Source organism: Saccostrea echinata, unplaced genomic scaffold (genome assembly GCF_033153115.1).
Source record: "Saccostrea echinata isolate AGI-Se365-2 ecotype Australia unplaced genomic scaffold, CSIRO_AGI_Sech_v1 ptg000033l, whole genome shotgun sequence".
Taxonomy (NCBI): domain Eukaryota; kingdom Metazoa; phylum Mollusca; class Bivalvia; order Ostreida; family Ostreidae; genus Saccostrea; species Saccostrea echinata.
In genome coordinates, this window is record NW_026889782.1 from 20,388,189 (window position 1) to 20,399,244 (window position 11,056).

Sequence of the window (11,056 nt, forward strand, 5' to 3'; positions counted from 1 at the left end):
AGCGATGGATATGATACTATACTGATACATGTAGAATGTTCTGTCGTTAAAATGAGGGCAAACAAATATTATTTTAAAGTTTGCCTGATGAAAATGAGTATTATAATGTTATAAATATACCTCAAGAAAATCGTTTTCAAGTATCTGCACGTTTTCCTTTTTCAGTGTAGAATAATGGGGAAAAAATGATTTGGCTTTCCTGTAACCTAAGATTACATGGCATTCTTTATGTTAATTAGCGGTGGAAAAAATGGCGTCTTCTCGAGTTATATTTAAAAGGTCTACTTCGACGTATTATTTAACATGTAAACATGGGGACAAGGAATATAGGACACCTGCTGCATCTAACAACCTGTTATGATGTAATGTCATAGGTAATTTATCAAATGTACAGTCTTGAAATAAAGAATCAAAATGAATGTTGAGAAACATGATTTTGAAAAGAAACAGACAAAATAAAATCTATATCGTAGAGAAAAAAAATTTCAATATCTAAAGAAAAAAGGTTTTTATGTAAATGTAAATTGAGTGCTATATTATGATGAAATACACGTTCGAGTTATAAAAAACTCGGTAAATGTGTCAAATCGGGTATCAAAAAAGACATTTAAATTTGTTTATAGAAAAAGTGCACAGTGGTTTTTAAAATCATTAAATTTTGCATAGCGTGAAGGACAAAATTTAGAAGATAGAAAAACGATTCATAAAAGATTATTAAATTCTTCCCAAAAGGTTAAAATATCTGGAATGTCTTGGAGAGATTCTATTTCTTTATTCATTTTAGTCATTTAGGACGAGAATCAAATCGTAGTTAAACTTCATTGAAAAAAACCAATCATTCTTTTGAAAGCTAGAAATAATGCTCATCATCTAGCAAACATATATGTGTACATGTATTTTTATTGAATGTAAGAAATGCATATGTCTATACTGGGTAGTTTTTTTCGTGTTTTAATAATATCTCAAGTACATGTAACAATACACCCACCTATGTGTCATATTTTCGGCACATTTAAAAAGAGGTCTTTGAAGAAAATAGCATACATGTATGTCTAAAATATATAACATGTGTGCATACATTGAATCAAAGAACTGACAGTACCGAAAAGCACTGAGCTAAGATAGTTAATAGAATTCTGATTAAAACAATCTTTATAAGTAGGCCCTTTTTAAAAAAAAAAAAAATATCATAGTTCTACTTACATAAACTTTCTGGAAATTCAATGCCGATCTAAGGTGTCTCAAAATGTTAATTTTGTTAATGGTTGACATGAGCGTAATTTAATAACCTAAGGAACACGTTCGACTGCTGAGTAATTATTTTCATGCTAAGACTTTGATCAGATTGATTAGGATCCTTGGAACATGAATATACAAATAACTCAAGTAATTTTTTTTCTAACGTGCTAAATCAAATTTCTATGTGGCCGATCATCGAATACGGTACGTAAAAGTGATGACAAAATTAAATACTAGTACAGTGGTACATTCAAACTAGCGTATTGCATTGTCATACCAATATTCATGTATGCCCATTCATTTCATGATGGCATTCATGTACACTGATGAACAAGGTAATAAGTATACTTTTTAAGTTATTTTACGTCATGAGAAGTGACCTTTATGTCACACGAACAGCCATCCAAATATTTGCTGAATATTGTTCCCGAAAATTCACTTCTTGATTTCCTGTGTGTTCTTGAAAAGTCTCTTCAATCGCGTTTCAAAGCGAATAGACAGCCAGAAAAATAAATGTCAACGCCAAAACAAACAAACAAAATTTAAACTGACAGTACGGCGCATCTCATAAAAAAGACTTGATAGCATGTTCCGATTGGATTTGGAATTTATTTACTACTCGTAAACGTATATACCTTCGGAGAATTACAAGTTTCATAATTAGATAATTTTGATTATTTCATTAAAATTAATAATTATTTAGGGACCATAAATATATTAAAAAAACAAGTGTTCGGAGTTCCACATTCCATGCTATACACGCATGCATAGCTTTCATAAACAAAACAGCATGGTAAGAGGATTAGCCCGGAAGACCTGCTACATTGTCAAAGTCGACCAAAAAGAAAAAGAAACTGAAAGTAGAGCTTGAAAAAGCAACTTTTCTGACTAAAATTTTAATGGGGGATTAATATATTCGTTGGATGAAGAAGAAACGGGATCTCGCGACACTCACGCAGAGCTCGCGAAGGTTCTACTTTACAGGTTTGCTGATACGTGTTATCATTTCTCATTTTCCCATCATTTACACAAAAAAGTAAGTGTAAACCCAACATAAAAATACACTTATGACATAAACATTGTTGACATTTGAAGTGCAAATTTTAGTGGAACTGTGCAGAAAAATATTTGTTTGAAGTTTTGCGTATGTTTTAGTGGGTTTTTTCTTTTCTCGGACACCAATACACGAAATGTCAACATTTGTACTTTCAATTCCCTTAAATTCGTCTGAAAGTAAACTAAAATGTTCAGGAGTATGAATTTATCTGAAAGTTGTGCTATTTTGCTTTTCAGAATTGTTCTTACTTCATATTCCATTGTAACTGTAAACTCTTCAGTGTAGGTACGAGCCATTTTAGAATTGGCGTGGTACAAATAAACAGACTAAAGATTGCTCCAGTTTGTACGACCTATGATTTTCCGGCAGACTCTAATTACATAAATTTTGTGTGAGGAAAGAATATTTATATTTCTCAAATTGCAGACTTTAACTTTATACCCTATTTCTTAATGATAATTTGGGTAAATTTGAATGAAAAAGCACACGTTTTGTAGTCGTACTGTCACTTTGAAAAATCGGAAAGCCCATTTCATGGTAGGATTCTTCCTGTAGACAAGAAATAAAAGTTTGGGCAACCAGCCATACACATTTTTTTTTATTACATATATAAAATCGTCAATTTATGAGCCTTAACATGGGTGCGTGCATATTTTTTTGTTTATCTTAATCAAGTATTGAGTCAAGATTGAAGGGGTGCGAATTTCTTATTTGTACATGTAGAGATACAAAAGTCAAACAAGATTTTAACTCTTTGTTTAACAACTTCTATTAGATCATGTTTTTATAAGTACTATATGTTGAGTACAGTTAACATGCAGCAGGCAACAGTAGTCCCAACAATTTATCGTGACTATTAGAAAAGAAGTCGGGAACATATTCTGAATATTAGTCTGTCAACTTATAATCTATTACATCTTTGCTAGCCAAGGGTTTGTGATCTGCTCCTCTCCTCACAAACCCTTGGCAAGTAAAGATGAATTTATTAATAAATGAACATAAAAAAATAACCGACCAGATAAGAACCCCTCTTTTCCTCTGTATTAGTGAGACAAGTTTAGAACATATTCCAAATATTCTTATAAAATAGACCGAAATACTAAAGCGCTTTTGAAAATTTTCTTAGGGCTGTAATTCATTTTTATACCTATTCCGGAATTCTGTTCCATATCTCCATATATTTCATGCATCAATTGAATGGTATTACCCAACGAAATATTAAGTTGTTTGTTCATAATCCGAGAAGGGCAAAGCTGAATGGTTTCGAAAAAATGCAAAAAAAAATATGTATATAAAGCGAATATTAGTTAAACACGTTGTGTACCACACCTTTATATACTACGGAGCAGAAGGCCACTAACAATTCGTTGCATCTTATTTTATGCATTTATGCAAGTATCCCGTGATGAGGCAAAATTGAAGGTGAGTAACCTACAATGCTTCCAAGATTATGTCTTATTTTTTCATTAAATTTGTACATTTTTAGCTTTTTTTAAGTAACATATTATAAAGGTGAAGTAATATCAACTACAATTTTATATTTAGTATTAATAACAGCTCTCCTTCCTGTACAATCCATAATGAATTATTAATAAAAAGGATTATTGCTTATATATTACACAATTATGCAAATAATTAATCTGCTATAGTAATCTTTGTGTAAGAAATTTAAGATGTTTAAGGCATTCCTCTGGTTGAACAAACAAAATTTAAATCTGAAATGCTTGACGACAAAAACATCGCATTGCATTAGCAACAACGTAAGGCCAAAGAATAATAGATATGTTATTAAGCATGATAAGTGGTCCTTTTTACAAATGACAAAATCAAAGTAACAGTACTAGTGTGTCAGCTAAAGATTTTTTATTTTTTGTGTTGCTCCAGTGCACTTACCTTTGACCTATAAACTCAAAAAAATATATCAATTCATTTTATTGTGTACCATTTTTGTCAATGAATCCCTTCATTTCCAATATACTGGAAGAAAATTAATGTTATCTGGTGCAAACATACAAGATGTCAGCTGCGGGTTCAAGAGATATGATACCTTCTAGTCTCTTTCAGAAACCAAGGTGGAACATTAAAGATGGTGAGTGCCTTTTTTATTCAAATAGAAATCCATACGGTGAATAAGAAATGTATCATAATAAAATCATGTTCTGATCAATCATAAAAATATTTCCTTACTAAGATTTATTTATATCTATACAAGATGTCTTTGAAATATATTTAACCATAGTCCATTGAATCATATTATTCCAGATGTAATATAGTCTGTTGAGCTACATTTATCAAATCTGGATTCATTCATTACGCCCTTCATTTAAAATTTATGTCCTGTTGATTTAATTATCATCTTCCTCAGTAAAATTTTGATTCTTATGCTGAATTTGCAAATTCATTATCAAGCATTTTGTGTTAAAAAATAATTAATGTTTGTTTCATGTAAATATCTAAATCTGATTAAAATACTGATTTCTACGTTGTCACAAATAGTAAATGAAATCATTTAAGGTGTTTGGAATAAATATTTATTTTTTTTTTTATAATAATCCTTACTTTTAAAAACACCACACTATATTTTTGACAGGATTTAATGCTCTTAAGCATATTATCTTTAAATGATATTTTTTTTTCTTGAAATTATAACAGCAATTTATAATACACTTCTTTAAAGAGTGATAGAGACAACAAATTGCCGGAACCGTTTGATAATCTTGCAGTGGATGGCGAGGTTACATCAGAAAGATATGGGGGAAAAGGTAAAAAGAAAGTACATAAGGTTTAACCTGTCAGAAGTAAGAAAGTGTTTCGGTAAAATTCGATTTTAATCAAAATAATGTTTTAATGTGTATATATTTCGATAAATCTTACTATGATAATTCAAACATCGCTGGTACGAATTTTAATTATCATTTTCACCTTGCATAAAAATCTCCGTTTCTTTTGTATGGCCGTGTATATATATCTAATACATATACAATGTACCTATTATTTTTTTAAAATAAATAAATAATAAATATATAACCACCATGTTACCCAGTCGAATTTAATCAAGATAATTTTCTTACTATTTCTTGTCCCTTGTTTTTCCTCTATACGTATATTTATTTTTTGAACAGGGTATTATTTACATTTAATATTTTTACTTAGTGGTAAAATAATATATTTTTCTTTATCACAAAAAAGAATCCTTGACTCCAGGGACACGGGTCGTCAAAGGACCAGGCTATGACCAGGGTAAACTGACTGCAGTGGAAGGCAACTACATAGGTACAATTTTACGTGTAGACTTCGAGGAGAATGCAAAACCAGTGCTTTGTGCGTTTACAACCAAAAGTGAGAAAAAGAAAGAAAAGAGAGCTGTCCGTGCTCCAAGTGAAGGCGCTGAAGGTATATGTATTGTATTTTCTTTCTTAGTGAATAAAAGGCTTGGATGTGAATTTTTCGTTAGTTCTTTTCTTGCCTTTAAATGATTCAAATTCTTATGTCTACGATAAAGAAAAAGATTGTTTCTCAATGCTGCTTTTCGTTTTTTCTATTTTATTTATACTTATTTTTTCAGCATTTAAAACAAGATTCCATATCCAAGAATACAGAGAAGAAAAGGGTATTAACTTTGTGGAGGTTTATTGGGACAATGGAAAGAAGGAATATTGTGTTATAGGACCAGACACATTTGAACTTCAATTATATGAATGCAATTGTACGTATTATGGTGTCATTTAGCATATTACCTATGAAATAACGTATCTTAATTTACTAGGCACGATTTTATTCAATTATAACTACGTTAGAGATATAGTTATCCACTTTATTCTAAAAGTATAGGCGACTATATATGTTTTCATGCAGTACATATTTATGTTTTATAGGCAGATCTTTTGATAAAAGTAACAATATTGCTACAAGAATTTCCTATGAAATTAAATTCTCGTGTTTTCATTGATTTTACATGATGAATAATGTAATTTCATTGTTGTTATTAAAACGGATGCAACACAAAATCTACATGAATGGACATGTTGCTTGCTGCAAAGTGACATTGGTTGTATTTTATTTCAAGACAGGAATGTATGTTTTGCAATTATTCTTCTTATCCTATAGTTTTGTTTGTATAATTGCAGTTATCAGAGAGGACGATATGCAGTGTGATGGCTGTAAAGAGTATCCCCTGCACGGAATCCGCTGGTCGTGTATCACGTGCAATGCCACAAATCTGTGTACCTCGTGCTACATGACGGACAAGGAAATCAGTAATCACATATATAAAAGGCTGATCACCAAGGGCTTGAACGGGTATTTAAAGCTCAGGGTTTTATTTGTGAAAGTATTTAATATTATTCTATTATATACGTTGGTTATAAATATTGCTTAACCTCGTTTAAATTGCCTTTTCGTTAATTCAATGGTCTTTATAACAGGGTTCACCGTCATTTCAAAATTAACTGTGGCACAAGACTTACGCTAAGTCCCGCTCATTTCGTGACCAAAGAACTACGCACGCTATAATTCTACATTTTATCCCTAACTTATTTGAAATAAATGGCATCTTGGCCATTAAAGCTTTTTGGAATGAAAATAATAGGTCATTAGTAATTGATTAATAATGTTAAAACCAGCGTCAAAAAAATTAATTCCCTTTTATTACAACTCTTTTCATGAGGGGTGGTTGGGTGGGAGTAGAATATTTTATCCGTTGAAATCAGGTTTTAAAGCGTAACCAAGAATTCAAATTAAAATATTTTTTGTTTTCCGCTGATTTCTATAGTGAACAAGATGTGTCTGTGAAGCACTGATGACCCCGTTTGGCAGCTTTTGAAGAAGGTTAGAGTTTTTCAGATGCAAGTCAAACTCCAAGGTCAAGACCAAGAGATGAAAAATATTGTTACTTAAAATAGGACTTGTTTCAATAATTATACCTGTAAAATAGCCTAAGCAACAACCATTCAATAGTTACGGCCAAAATTAAACTTTTTAATATGTGGGTCAAACTTCAAGGTCAAGGTCAAAGGATCAACTTAATGGTACCCAGACGAAGACCTTGTCATTAGATATATATACATATAAAAACCGTAGCACCAACTGTTCAAAAGTTATTGCAAAGGTTAGGTTTTTAAGAAGGTCAATCTCCAAGGTCAAAGTCAGAGGTCTAAATTGTTGGTATCCAAACAAAGGTCTTGACAAAAGGAATTCATCTGTGAAATTTGAAGATCCTAGTGCAAACTGTTCAAAGGTTAATGCCAAGTTTTTTTAAAAGTAGGTCAAACTCAAAGGTCAAGGTCAAATTGTCAAGAATATTTATATCCTTAGAAAGATCTTGTAACAAGAAATATACCCATGTGAAGTATGAATACCCTAGCACCAACTGTTCAAAAGTTATGGCCAAGGTTAAAGTTTGAAATTTTATTGTTAAAGTGGGTCAAACTCCAAGGTCTAGGTCAAAAGGTCAAATATGTTGGTACCCAAAAAGGATTTGCCACAAGAAATACACATGTGAAATATGAAAGCCGTAACTCCAACCAATCAAAAGTTATGGGCAAGGTTAAAGTTTTTGCGGACAAACAGACAAACAGATTAACAGCTAGAAAGACAGTCAGACGGGCAGACAGGGCATAAAATATTTACCCCGAATCTTCGAATACAGGGGCATAAAATCACAAGTTTTACTAAAATTATGGAGTTATCTATCTTAATTTTCCTAAATAAGTAATGTTGTATGAAAAATCATAAAAATATCTATATAAATATAAAAAAATCATTTAATGTAATTATTTCTGAAAATCGACTTGGAGGTAGGCGGGAAAAAACACTTTTGTTCGCAGTTCTTTGAGAGACGTGTTCATATGTAGAACTATTAAAGCATAAATTGATTGATGTTTAAAACTTCATTTGTAAATAAGTGTGCAAAAATGGCTTGTCTCTTTTATCCATGTGTCCAGCGAGGTCTAAAAGTGGATATAAAATTTAGCAAGCCAAACAATGAACCCCTAAAAGAGTAAATTAACAGTTTAGCATTAGAAACTGAAAAAAGATACATAATTAACAGGTTCATTTAATTTATACTTTTATTCATTTATCGTACGACGACAATCTAAATGTGGTGCTAATATCTTAACTATGACGGCTCACGGAGAACCCTGGTATAATGACCTTGTTGGCAAATATAACCTTCCTGTTTTAATGGGTCGTATTTTGGCTGACCCATACCCATTGTTAGGCCTTTGTTTTTATATTGAAATTGACAAAGGAAAGTTGACCTGATTAATACATATGACACGCCTTTCACCGGCTAACAGGGGATCCTTACTATACCTGACACCTGATCCCACGTCTTGAATTTCCAGAGGTCAGAGTTTAATGCCCTCTTCGTATATTTTGCATTTTTTTTATAGATTGATCGGTGCTCGTTATTTTCACCTTTTACATTAATTATGTGCATATGATTTTTTTCAAGTCTTGATATGCCAAGTCGGTCTCAGAGTGCGAAAAATGGCAAACGGAAAGAAGTCCGAGGTATTATAGTTGGAAGCAAGGTTGATTTACACAAGGAAAACACGCAAGGTAAATAAGCTCATACTCTCGCGTTTTAGTATACTGTAGAAGCATAAATTTTTGTAAGAATAAAATTTCTTTCTTTTGTCATCTTAGAAGGTTTTATGTGCATTTAATTTCGTTGTTTCGATAGTAACCATATTCTATATATAGTCATCAAAAAGTTTGTAGTGTATTTAATTTCGTTCATAATTGTTAACAACGAAATAAACAAAACTAAATCCCTAACGAATAATTCTGCTTTTACACGTACTTTAGAATTACATTTTTCCTGCGTTGTATTAATTAAAGCTATATAAGCCGTCGCAAATGTTTTGCGGAACTTTGTGCCAGCCTACATTGAAAACGTATAGACAATCTTAGATAAAGTAGTCTTTTTTCTACCAGTGGTTTAAACAGAATTATGACTACGTGTATATTTACAGTATTAATTTTATCATTCTACGAAACTACATGTAAATAAAACTTGGATCAAAACCTGACCAGGGAATAGATAGGCAGATATGGAGAGAAGTAAAGAGACAATTATGTAATATAAACACTTATACCTCTTTTTCCATCGTGGATGTGTTGTTTTTTTCCAGCAGCAATGTGCGTGGCGGATCTTATTAATATTCAACACACGTCGATTTCAAAATCGGTGAAAATCTTAATTTGAACTTAGATAACGTGGACAAGCAATATCGTATTATTATTTTTCAACTCAGATATGCTATATATGGCTTGAAATGGAATTTTAGACAGACAGTGCACTTAATCTTGCCAAGAATCGAAAATTAATCTATGACGATTGTCTATTGTATGATTTGAAGAAATAAAAAAAGAAATTTATGAAGCGCTGTTTTAAAGCATTCATACATTTACTAGATTATACGTATGTATAATTTGTGAAAATGTGTACAATTGGCTAAACTTTTCAACAAATACATGATTTTTTAAGTTTATTTAGTAATTACATGTATTTCCTAAAAGAGCCAGTAAATACAAGTATTTTATGAACGTGAAATTCCTCATTCACATATTTTCCGTATCAAAAAGCAAATAATTACTTAACCAATTGCGGTGTAAGCTTTTCAAGAATTATTTCATGCCAAGCTATCATGGTTCTCGAGTGCATCCAAGTTATATAAGTATAATTAATAAAGTAAAAATCGGGGGGTTGGGGGTGGGGGATGGGGTATTATATTGTTAATGAAAGCAGAATTAATTTAAAGTATTGGAATAATTATGATCATTATTTTTTTTTATTTGTGTGTTCATTTTTTTGAGAAAATTATAATGACCATTAAAATTTATTTAATTATAAAGAATACTTGTCTCACTTAGCATGTAAACAATTATAATTATAATTTAATTGAAATATAAAATAATGATTTTAAAAAACACGTGCATGTACCTTTTTGAAAACAAATAGAATAAAACTGAAAATTGCAAACAAAATATGCAGCATTTCATAGCACTACATTTTAAATATATTTTGTTTTATTTGTCAATGATAAAGGCACAGTGGTGGGATTTGTGAAAGGAAATGTGTATAGATACATATTTCAAGATGCAGAAAATCCCGACAATGAGATAGATTCTAAGACCATTATGAAAAATTACAAGGATTCCAAGGCAATTAAAATTCGTCTACCTGAGAGAATGCCAAACGACATCCTTCCTCCGCTCACCAGAGGTAAAATCAGGGGTTTTAAGAATTAAAAAAAAAAGACCCTTTCTAGGTATAAAGATACATCAAGTGCTGATTAAATCGAGTGCACATGTAATGCACATTAAAATAAAAATTACATTGATGACATCTCAATCTAGTTATGTTTTCACATTTTGTTGTAGACATGATAGAGAAATTACCTGAAATAAGAGTCATCATGCAGCTTGAAGGCAAGGAGTATGTAGCTGGAACCGTGGTGTCATACAAAGAAATAGACGATGATGTAATTATACTTTTCACCAAACCTTGATGTAAAATACACCAACCCATCAGAATTCTAACCTGTAACCCTTACGAAATTTAAAATCTTCAAGATTAATACTATGGCATGATATATCAAGACGCATTTAACATTTTTCTTTACAATAATTTTTTGCATGAAAAAACTACATTTTATATGCATAATAAATTTGAAATATGTCTCACATTATGTCATTGGGGAAATTAGTTTATTTTTTTTTTAAAATATTAAACAGAAAAGCAATTTGAAG

At 31.1% G+C, this 11,056-nt stretch overlaps 1 protein-coding gene across 1 annotated transcript; it reads left to right on the plus strand.

Moving 5' to 3' along the window:
• Positions 1–3,605: 3,605 nt before the first annotated feature.
• On the plus strand, positions 3,606–10,815 carry LOC133198250 (uncharacterized). Its single transcript, XM_061334373.1, has 9 exons — positions 3,606–3,718; positions 4,361–4,385; positions 4,974–5,058; positions 5,486–5,689; positions 5,862–6,002; positions 6,424–6,595; positions 8,754–8,860; positions 10,353–10,529; positions 10,688–10,815. Exons 2-9 carry the CDS (start codon positions 4,383–4,385, stop codon positions 10,813–10,815), a joined length of 1,017 nt encoding a protein of 338 aa, XP_061190357.1. The 5' UTR covers positions 3,606–3,718; positions 4,361–4,382.
• Positions 10,816–11,056: the final 241 nt, after the last annotated feature.